Source organism: Macrotis lagotis, chromosome X (assembly GCF_037893015.1).
Source record: "Macrotis lagotis isolate mMagLag1 chromosome X, bilby.v1.9.chrom.fasta, whole genome shotgun sequence".
Classification (NCBI taxonomy): Eukaryota; Metazoa; Chordata; class Mammalia; order Peramelemorphia; family Peramelidae; genus Macrotis; species Macrotis lagotis.
The window spans coordinates 439,702,367-439,714,688 of NC_133666.1; the positions used below are offsets into that span (position 1 = coordinate 439,702,367).

General features: G+C 35.4%; 1 protein-coding gene across 1 annotated transcript in view; it reads left to right on the top strand.

Annotated features, from left to right (window-relative positions):
* Window positions 1-12,322, top strand: part of KLHL14 (kelch like family member 14) — a 126,737-nt gene that overhangs the window by 103,611 nt on the left and 10,804 nt on the right. Inside the window, exon 4 of the mRNA XM_074200155.1 lies at window positions 4,426-4,504. Within this exon, the coding sequence (XP_074056256.1) occupies window positions 4,426-4,504 (79 nt within the window). The remainder of the gene's footprint in view (window positions 1-4,425; window positions 4,505-12,322) is intronic.

The following is a 12,322-nucleotide window of genomic DNA, read 5'->3' on the forward strand; positions in this document are numbered from 1 at the left end:
TGACCTCATTTACTACCTGGGTGACCTTGGGCAAGTTATTTAATCCTGTTTGTCTCAATTTTCTCATCTGAAAAATGAGATGGAGAAGGAAATGGCCAACCATACCAGTTTCTTTGCCAAGAAAACCCCAAAACCCCAAAAATGGTATCACCAAGAGTAGGACACAATTATAAAATGACAAAATAGCAACAAAAAACACAATAGGTAGTCAGTGGGATTTATGGAATAGAAGAGTGATATGGTCAAATTGTGTATTCAAGGAAAATTACTTTGGCATGGGAGATATTTGAGGGAGGGAGACCAAATGGAAGGAAATCCCAGAGAGTTATGAAAACTTTCACTCAAGGACAGAGAAAGATGGAATCTAAGATTACTATTAATGTGGGAGCTCACCTGGATCTGTGACCGTGTCCCTATTTACTGAACCATAAACTCACTGCTATGGTATAAAATAATCTCTCTGGCTTCCTTTGAACTCAGTGGACTAGTATAATGAACACTAGCAACAGACCCTTTCTTTGACCCTGCCTTAAATATCCCTGCTCCTAATGAGTGAGACAGAGGAATGATCATGAGCAGCTGCTCCTGGTGACTGGCCAGCTGCTGCTGCACCTGTATTTTGGCATCCTGCCTCTCCATGTGTTTTCAATCCCATGGAGACAGTGTATCCTTGATATCTACATTGGCCCACATCAGGGAACTTTAGTCCTTTCAGAATCTGTTCCTTGTGGACCTTCTTCACTATTTGCTATTGCATAAATTCTGTCCTTTACACCTACTAGGGGGGCTCCTTCCCCCTTTTCTTTATGAGAATGTTCCTTTCATTCCTCCTATCATGATGAACATTCCTCTCTCATCACCATGTTAAACATGGAAGCCATTGGCTGTTACCTGCAGTGTCTTTTTTCTCACAATAGCTGATAGTTGATAGTGTACTCCTTTCAGTGCACATGTGAGGAACTCAAAATCCAGGGAATTTTATACTGAAAATTAAAGAAAAGGCAGCAATTTTACCTAATAGAATGTAAACTCCTTATGGGCAGAAATAATTTCATTTCTGTCTTTGTATCCTTAGTACTTAGTACCTAGACTAGAAAGAATGTGTGTGTAAAATTCTCCAAACTTTTTTAATCACAAACTCTACTAATAAGGAGTTCTTGAACACATGTTTCCAACACCTATTTACTTATTTATAAATTATATCCATGACTTTTAAAATAACAGGGAAGTTTAAAAGAGGTTGGAGTTTGAAGTGAAAGATAATATAATGAGATCTGCAGTGCGCCTTATAATGCATCCATGTCTGTCATCTTGGCAATTTGTTGCCCCATTAAAAAATGAAAAAGTTGAGGAATGTTAGTGTCCTAGAGTACAGAGCCTACAAAGATGTGCTAAACTATTCTAAGGGCCCCAAGCTGATGCCCTGAAGTGATCTGGGAGAGCAGGAGAGATGTATTCTTGGGACTGGTGGGGATGAGGTTCTCTTTTAAGGGTAAAAGGGCTCTTATAAGGGTAGAAAGGGAGAGATGGAAAGCTAGTATAGATAAAGGAAGAAGAAGAATAAGGAAATATGATTTTGAAACCCTAACTATGGGATAGATTGACCCTCAGGAAGAGTGGAGACTCTTCCCCACCCTCTAATCAATTAATTATGAGCTTAGATTATGCCAAGGTTCTTGCAGAGATCTAGAACCCACTTTGAAGCCCACTGGTTTAGAAGATCTGACATGAGAATGGATGGAGAATATCTTAACCCCAGTGCTGATATGCCCTTTTATAAAAGTCCTGAGAGAGGCTCTATCTGAGAATGAAAAGAAAAAGAGCGTTAAGGGATGGGAAGGATATTGTTAGGAGAGAAGAGCTGGTCTCATGAGGATGGAGGAAAGAGCAGTTTCAAGCACCTGCCTTTCTGTGCTTGGAAGGAAGGAAAAGCATGCTTAACTGGTCTGTTGAAGGTGGAAAGGAGTAATGAGTAGTCTAGTCTTATCTTTCTAGAAATACAGATTCAGTGATTTAAAGGAAAAGTAATGATCTGATACTCAGGATCGCGGATTCAGGGCAACCTGAGGCTATCGCATCCAACCAACTCCTTTTATACTTAAAGATCCTGAGACCTGGGGAAGTTAAGCAACTTACCCAAGAATATATAGTCATTAAGTATGAAAGGAGGATTTGAACCCAATTCCTCTAACTCAGAATCAGGGATTGTTCCACTGTACTGTGCTGTCTCTGTCCTGGGACCAGAATAATCCCAAAGGTTCGGGAGTCCATGCCTTCATCTATTTGCATCCTTGTCTTCACATCCTACTGTGTTGTTTATTCTCTGGGTAAGGAATCTTGGAAGGTGACCATATGTGTGTATCCACATTCAAATCTTACCTCTCTGTGGCTGAATTTGGTGAACAGCTCATGACTTTGGACAGACATATCACCAAGACAGAAGGAAAATAATGAACCCAATACCTATGGATACCTCTAAGATGGATTCTTTTCCTTGAAGGTTGTGCCCATAGTAGGGACCAGGATTTTCAGACACCACTACCATTAAAAGCCACTGCCCCATCCTACCCAGTCCCAGTGCTGTGGATGGCTTGATGGCACTCTTTATTCTCCTCTTGTAAACTTTCCACCAGACACACAGCCCTCTTCTTACTCTCCCACATTTTTCCTTTTTTTTCACCTATTCAACTTCCTTCTCAGTTCCTTATAATCCTCTCTTTGCCCCAGTTTATTTGAGGTACTCCCAAATTCTGTCCTAAGACCTAGGAGATGTTCAAAGGGAGTTTCCAATGCCATCAGTTGTAGATGAGAGTCAGGTGCTGGGACTTTCAACAGGAACACTAGGAGTCCTTGGCATTTCAAGTTGGAATTTCAAATACATTTTCTACCCCAAATATTCCTGTCAGGAAACCCATAGAAACATACAATCAATTTGTATGTTAGAGACTGTATCTGGCAATCTATAAATTGAGTTGAATTCAGAGTTCTTTTTTTCTGAATTTAGTTACAAATACATTAACAGAAATTTTGTCATATTAAGAGCGCTTGGGGTTGAATTCTTCTTGGTTGCTTCATGGAAATCAATGCACGCTATTGTGCTTCAGACTTCTTGATTTGCTGTCAATCTGTATGTAAACTAAGGTGAATTTTAATATCAGGGAAGCATTAATATGCTTCTGGGGCTTGACAGAAGGGATAAGCTAGTTAACAGGCTTAGGTCGCTCATGTTTCCCATTCTAACAAACACACTCAGAATACCACAGAGAAGATTCTTCCTCAGTGCACACCCTAACCTGACCCTTACAGTGTGGTGCAGTTCTCTCCCAACTCACTCATTATGGGAGCTTTCTTAGTCATTTTTATCAAAGCAAAAAGGGTTTTGCCTCATTTTGGTGGTGAGAAAGCAGGTTAAGCCACTAAGGTTCTATTTATGGAGCAGTACGACAGAGCAAAGAAGAAAGAGGGTTGAATGTGGAGTTGATGACCTGAATTTAGATCCCAGGTCTGTCACAATAACCTTTCAGGGTCTCAGTTTCCTCAAAATTATGGAGTCAAAAAATAATACCTATAGAATTTGCATAGCACTTTAAGGTTTTCAAAGTTTCTCTGATTTTATACTTATAACAACCATGAGAGGTATTTATTCTTATTATTCCATTTTAGAAGTGAGAAAGCTGAGATAGAAATTAAGTGACTTGATCAGGGTCACAAAGCTATAAGTATCTGATGCTGGATTTGAATTCAGATCTTCCTGACAATACTGACCAAATAGTCCATTCATAGTGTCAAGTTCCAGAGTCCCTTTTATTTCTAAGTTTATAAACTTAATTATATTTTATAGGCAAAGAAATAACATGCAGTTGTAAAAGAAGGGAAAAGGAAAAAATAGCAATTATTAAAGCCTGTTATTAAAGCTAGGGACCATGCCAGGGCTTTACAAATATTATCTCACTCAATCCTCACAATTTGAGAAGTAGGTATTGTTATCATACTATTTTATAGCTGAGAAAAATGAAGTTATTAGAGGCCAAATGACTTATCCAGTGTCTTACATCTGGTAGGTATCTGAGACAATGATTCAAGCTCAAGATTTCCGAGTGCAAACCCAACACTCCATTTTCTAGGTCACCTAGCTGCCAAAGTAAGCAATATGCCATATGGACCAAAACAAAAATGCCTAGCATATTATAAAAAATTTAATTTAATTATCATTTCCAAAATGGAGAGGCAAAATACAGTCATTGCATGTTTTTGAAGTTAACTTCAAGTATAATTGAATGTAGTTCTTTTGTTGAACATGTATCTCTTCTAGATTCCCTGATGAACAGTATCCCTTTTATAAAAACAGTTGAGTTCTATAATACAGTCATTTTCATCTAAGTGTACTGGGTCTTTAGGTGCCACATGAATGTATATTATTTACAGGAAAACACAGCACAAACTTTGTCAGCCGATATGACCCAAGATTTAACAGCTGGATCCAGCTCCCACCCATGCAAGAAAGGTAAGAAAATTCTTTGTGTTATCTGAACTATCTCTGACTGTCCCACAAACAATATTCCTTGTTTTCAAAAGTAAAGCAAATGGAAGTGGCCCAGTGTTCAGAGCATTGACCCTAGAATTGGGAGGATCTGAGTTCAAATGTGGCCTCACATATCTACTAACTGTGATCCTGGGCATGTCACTTAACCCCAATTGCCTCAAAGAATAAATAAATGAAGCATCTAATAAAATTAATAACTGAAAGACATAGGTTTTTGCATTTATCTAATCAGTAGAACCATTTAGACCATCAAAGAGCTTGCTGGATCTGTGGGGAAGAGAAAAGCAAGTCAAATTAGTCAGTGATTTAGCACATTGTTGAAACTGCACTGATTAGGAGCAAGAGGACCTGTATTCAAATGATGTTGGACAAAACACTTGATTTTTATGCTTCTTGGTTTTTACCTCTGTAAAATAAGGAGATTGAGTTTGATAGCCTGTAAGGTCCCAAAAATGCAATCCTAATAATTGACTTTGTTCTTTTGTCAATTTAACTCTACAACACTTTGACATATTTATTATTTGCCTGCTGTATGCAAGCACTATGCTAGACTGGTAATACAAAAACAACACTAACAAACGTCTCTCCCTCAATAAGCTTAAACCTTACTGTGGGAATGCAATATTTGCCATATAAGTAACAAAACAATAGGCAGCCTGGCATAGTGGATACAGAACTGGCCTTAGGTTACAAAGTTCTGGTTCAGATAGTGACTGGCTATGTGACTATGGGTAAGTCCCTTAACTTCCTTGTACCCTGGGCACCTCTCTAAGAGTATAATTTACAATTAAGTTGTCATTTGAAAATGGCATCTAGGTGGCATGAGACCACCTTACATTGTCAGGAAGACTCATCTTCCTGAGTTCAAATCTTGTCCCAGAAACTTACTAACCATGTGACCCTAGTGAAGTCACTTAACCTTGTTTGCCTTAATTTACTCATCTGTAAGATGAGCTGGAAAAAGAAATTGCAAACTATTGCAGTATCTTTGCCAATAAAACTTAAAAGGAGTCCTACAGCTAAAACAACTAAACAACAAATGTGTGGGAAGCATTGTGCAAAGATGCCAAATCAAAGCCAAAACTATCAAGAAGCTTATCCTCCGACTTTAAAGTTAAGTGTGTTATGAAAGCAATAGAAACAATATTTTGGTTTTTTTTTAAATTTTACATTTTAAACTGCTGCCTTCCATTTACAGTTTCCCAAGTTCACCTTTTACAACTCAAATCCCAAAGTCAGAAATGGACAAAATATCAAATGCAAAGTAAACATTTGATTTTTTTACAAAAGATACACTGCTTTCTTTCTTTCATGAAATTTCATGACCTCTTCCCATTTATGACCTAATTTTGATTTCCTAAGCAAGTCACAATTGTAATCATGAATAGGAAAAGGTAATTGATGGTACCTTGCAGAATCATAACATTCTTAAAAATAATAATAAATATATCTTAAAAATCTTTACCACAGTCTTCTAGGAGTCTTATTTGTCATGAGATATTTAAGTTAGACATTGGATTGTATGATGATAGTTACAACATTAAGATTTCATTATCTCAAAAGGAAAAGTTTTCCCTATTTTTCCCCTTGAGCTTGACTCTAATAAAAATCTACTTCCATCAATTATCAATGAATTAAATAAAATGAAACCATTTTGTTCACACATGCATATTCACATGCTGGAATTTGGGACACCATTGTTTCTTTACAAAGTGATAGATGGGTCTACTTAAGCAAACATTAACCACAACTTTTATTCCTTCAAGAGGAAAAATCAGGAAAGTTTTTGCATACTTTTTCTAAAATATTTTCTTCTTAGGTAACCTACTATATTAATAAGCTTCTCAAAGATGAATTATAAATTAAAGAGAAATCTCTCAATAATATTCTTGATTTCAAAATGTGCAGAGTGATTGTAAGAATTCAGACCATAAAAGAAATTCCAATTATTAACTCCTTAGTCTATAAAATTTAGTCAAAAGTTACTTCCAGGTCAGAGAGAATATAGTCATGAAAAATGGTGAGATCAAATGTACTATAAACCTCATAAACCTTTTTTATATAATATCTAATTCAAACATCATTATTCAAGACATTATTCTAATCAAGGTAGCTTCCCAAGATGCTCTTCACATAAACTAGAAGATCCCTACCCTTAAGATCTTTCCTTAGTATACACTATATGGCCTTCTCCAGGGGCTTTATGATAACCATTAATGTTAGTCTCTCATTCTATCCTATAATCACTAGCATTTAAAATAAAGTTTAAAAAATACAAAGAAATAAAAGAAATTTAATCTGTTTTGAAATGTCATCTTCTCATCACAACAGTCCCCTTTGCTGGGGGCTTTAGACCAAGATAATTAACCTTCATGCCTTCAGCTTGGGATGCATAACTCACGTCGCGGTCAATTATCTCACTGTAGAGCCCCTAAGGATGGGAAGTATTGCTGCAAAACCTAATTAGTAATTTTTTTTAAAAAATGTGTATTGTTTACTTGATAGTCCATAATGACTTCCTCTGAGGCATTATGGCCTATCATGGCAGGGTCCTACTTAGACAATTTTTAGCAGATCATTGACCTGATAAAAAGAGCTGCCATGGTCTGCCGGCACCCGGCAGCCACCGTTGACAGGATGGACTGTTTAACGTTTCTTTCTAAGTCATTATGGTCTATCATGTCAGGTCCCTACTAAGAGAATTTTTTTTTAGATTCAGAACAATCAACTCGATAGACCAAATAAAGAGCTTTATATAGCACTGAGTGGGAAAAGGCGGGTCTCGCAGAAGCCCAGCCAATCTTCAAGTCTCATATTTCCTATGGGTCATTTTACTCAGGCAATAAAATAAAATTTTGCAGTCATCAAAACACTTCCAATCAAAATAACAAACAAGACCAGTAATCACTATGGATTAATCAACATACAAGAAAGAAAAAGAGAGAGGGAGGGAGGTTGAAAGGAAGGAAAGAAAGAAGGAAGGAAGGAAAAAAGGAAGGAAAAAAGGAAGGAAGGAAGGAAGGAAGGAAGGAAGGAAAGAGGGAGGGAGGGAGGGAAGGAAGGAAGGAAGAAAGGGAGGGAGGAAGGGAGGGAGGGAGGGAAGGAGGGAGGGAGGAAGTGAAAAGGAAGGGAGGGAGGAAGCAAGGAATAAAGATTAAATGCCATTTTTTTTCCAGTCAACAATATTTGCTTTAACTTCTTCATTGATTTATTTTAAAACCATGAAGGGCAAAAAGAAAACTATAAGCAAAAGAGCATTAGAATCTGAGAACCTCTGTTCACATCAGTTTCTTTAGACTTTAGGCAAATCATAATTTCTCTGGGCTTTAATATTTAAGCTAAAAAATGAAAGAGTGGGATTAAATGACCATTAGGGTTCCTTATAGCCCTAGATCCCATCATCCTGTATAATTGCTATATCTTCCATTTTAGAAAAATGCTAAAAGCATAGGCTATCCACCCTATACACATTTTGAGCAATGTTTTGGCTATTTATAATCCATATCCTGTGAGTTTCATTGAAAAGAAAAAAATTAGCTTAAAGCAATCCTGTCAAATGGTTTGGATCCCAGAATTAGAGTTTGAGTCTTTGGAAAAGTAAAAATTAATTTAACAGTCATTTATTAAACATTTACTATGTTTTAAGTTTCTGTCCTGGGGATAAAACACCAAAAAATCTATTCCTTGTGTGTGTGTATATGTGTATGTATCTATGTATGTAGGAATTGAAAATAACATACCCTCAATTAAGTAAATATAAACAATTTAATTAAAGTAATTTAAGAGATGAGAGAAACCCTAGAAACTGAACAGATGTATTATAAGGAGGTAGGCCCCTGAGATGAAGAAGGGAGAGAAGAATTTTAAGAGAAATGGGGAGAGACAGAAATTGAACATTGGAAGAGATGTTTTTGTATTTTTTTAAAATGCTTAAATTCTCTACAAACAGACTTTTAAATACCAAATCCATCTAAACATTGCCCTTGAAATGTATAAAAAATAATATTCACTAGATCAGGAACCCAACTGATTTTTCTTTTTTAGTTTGAGTTTGAAATTAAAATCTCTAATTTTCAGAAGATTGATGAGTACCAGAGGTAAGAAAAATCCAATTTTTAGCTTGATTGTTTTCCTTTAAAAGAGGGAGGAAAGGGTAGGCAATTTTATGATCAGTTTATAATAGTGGTTATTCTCCAAACTGGAATAATGGCATAGGTAATCTAAGCTCATGTTTTGGAGGCTTAAGTAAACTGGTCACCTCATTTCAAGGCATCTAAAAGAAATTCCCCCACCCCCAGACCTTACTACATGATACTCAACCATATTCACTGGATTTTTTGTTTGAGATTTATTCAGAAACTTCCTTCTGAAGTATCAAACATTGATTCAAGTCAGGGGTATGATGTGTAGCCAGATATCAGAATGTTCTCATCTCATATAAAATCTGTTGATATCTTCTGGATTTTTTAAAAAGCAGATAATATGAGCCAGGGAAACCTTTTTTTTCCCAGTTTTGCAGCAAATTTATTCCAAAGGGAAAATCTCATATGGTAAGTGTTGATCCTATAGCAGATTTTAGTTATGGACAGACCATAAACTAACCACTATACATAGAGAATTCCTCAAAGAGAGGGATTGTATTTTTTATTTTGTATTCCTAGTACTTAGCACATAGTAGGCACTTAATAATTGTTCATTGACTAACTGGTATTTCTTTAGTGTAGTTCATAGATATTTTCATTATTTGCACTTGGGGTATTCAAAATTCAATTTAGAGAGACTCAAAATCTTTTATGTTGGAATTTCTATGTAAAATTGAAGTCTTGGCAAGTGAAACAAATCTGATTTTTTTTTCATTTCACTCCTTACAGTGACACTCTGTGGATGAAGTTAGGAATACATGTAAAAGATCAGATTAAGAAAATATTAACTAAAAATAGCAAGTTCTTAAAATATCTCTCTCTCTCTCTCTCTCTCTCTCTCTCTCTCTCTCTCTCTCTCTCTCTCTCTCTCTCTGGTAACACACTGGGAAAAGATTAAGAACAAAAGAAACAAAAAGTTTCTCACATGCCTTTAAAGGGAAATCTACTTCAAATACTACTGTATCTAAATTTCAACAGCATGTCTGCATCAAAAATTTGCAGTATTGTATATCTTTTGTTAGTCTAGATAGTTTTTGGTCATTCTGGGAGAAACTATTACCCTTACTCCATATGCATGAACACACACACACACACACACACACACACACACACACACACAAACAAACACAGAGTTGCTTTTCCTGTAAAAAGAAATCAAAAACAAGCCAACAGATGATTTCAGAGACTTGTAATAGCATTTTTTACTTATTAGTATCATGAAGAAATACCAGTATCCTTTGCATGTATTGAGTGGCTTTTTAGTTGCGTCTTCATGGCTCCATTTGGGGTTTTCTTGGCAAAGATATTGGCTTGGTTTACCATTTCCTTTTCCAGGATGTTCTTAATAAATTTTTGACTAATGAATAGTCTAAGCTTGGTATTCTTAGTTATGTATCAATATTTTAATTTCATAAAAAATATGAACAGGAAAAGTCACAGCAAGCACTAATGAAGATACTTCTCCAAAGAAACTTTATAAACAGCAACAAAAAAAGAAAAGAAATGTCAGCTTTCAGGGAGAAAGTAAACACATGCTCCTTGAGAGCAAACAATATTTTCATTTTTGTCTTTGCATCCCCAATACCTAACTTCATGCCTGGCAAATAATAGCACTTAAGAAATACATGCTGAATTTATTTGAATATTGCATCCTATTTGGGAAAACCAGATAGCCTGTTCTACAACCTATTGGTCAACATAGAATTACCTTGATTCGTCAACCTGTTTTACTTTGTATCATATTTATATAGTTTTTCCTTGATAATTATTTTTGCTTTTTTTCTTACTCTTGTCTTTTGTCTTGACTCATGCTCTTCCTTATGACTTTTTCCTAGCACAAATTTCTTTTAAAAGCAAAGCAAATATATTCAACAATTATTTCATGAACACCAAATAAGTGCTCTAGGAGATATAAAAGTACATGAGAAAGACCCCTTCCCTGTACGACCTTCCAATCTTGCAGGGTAGATAAGGTAGATATAGAGAGCCAAATTATGAAAATGTGATACATACTATTTATGAAACACAGTTGTCTAGAGTACAAAAAAGGTAAAAAGATCCTTTTCACTTTCCATGTACTGACTTTTTCATATGTTTGTGTGTCATCCTCAAATAAGGATAGCACTAAGCTCTATACAGTAGTTAGCATGTGAACTCCTGACACCTGAAAAAGAAATCTAGGAAACATAGCAAAAAATCTACCACCTTTTTGGATGGATAAATAGTCCAAAATATGGAACTAGACTTTCCATTATAATTACTTGATAAGAAATATCATTTTGTAATTGACAACAATTATTTTTAAATCATTGTCATCATTATTAGTCAATGAATAAATCATTAAGCATTTTTAAGCACCTACTATGTGCCAGGTCTTTTGCAAGAAGCTGGAAATATGAAGACCAAAATAAAATAATTCCTGCCCTGAAGAACTTTGTATTCTATCAGGAGAGATAGAATACAGCCAGGTACCAAAGAAGTCATAATTTTTAAGACAATAATGTTCCCACCACACACAAACACATACACATGCCAATTTCAGAAAGACAGGAAAAGATCCTATAAATGATTACTATATAGAGAAAATAATGACCCAGTAGTTGGTACATAGGATTTAAAGCTGAAAGTGACCTAAGAGGTTAGCCAGACTAACCCACTCAAGGTCACACAAGTAGTTAGCAGCAGGTCCAGAACTCAAATCAACATTCCCTGACTTGACCACTTCCCTCCATGAGAAATTATCCCTTTAAATTTTCATGTCAGCAATGAATAAGAAATTCAAAATTCCAATCAAAAATATAATTACCCTTTTTTTAAAAGGAATGAGGCTATCTATGTTATCTATGTAGGATGGTAAAATATCTAGAAGAAGAGTAAAAATTCATTTGGTGTGTGTGTATGTGTGTGTGTGTGTGTGTGTGTGTGTGTGTGTGTGTGTGTTCTCTACAAACATCTGAATATGTACTCCTATACTACATCAATGAATGTTTTTAAATTTTCATTAAGATGTTTTGAAATGATATAGTTACCACTTAGTAGAGCCCTAAACCTTAAAAGTGGTGTGTCATTAAAAAGGTTGTAAATGGAAATATAGAAGCTTTATTTTTTCTTTTGGATTAAAGACTCATGTCCTTGTTACTCCCATTGCTTAAGTGTGTTGTTTTATTTTTTTCTTTCAAGTTATACTTTCCCCCATGTCTTCATTCCATTAGGAAATAAAGATGGGTTTCTATGGAAAGTGATAATTCGTAATGATGAGTAGGGCTTTTATTTTTAACTTGGTGTCCTTCTGAAGCTGATATTGTTTATAAATTAGTAAGCAGTGTCATCATCCATTATTATGCATAGATGTATAAATCTTCCTTTATATGGAAATATTAAAGAAGTCATAATAATTCCTCAAACTGGACCTGCAAAGATTTTGCTCCCTAGAGATATGATGTTTTGCTTTGTTAGAAAATTGTTCTTAAAATCAAATATCCATCTCCCAAAATGGGAAGACATTTATACATTCTACTCTGTTTGGAGCTTTGAACTGATGATATATATCATACTCATTAAGAAATTAGACAATTTGGGGTCCTTTAAAGGTGTGAATGCTCTCAGATAAAAATAAAGGCATAATCAACTTTCTTAA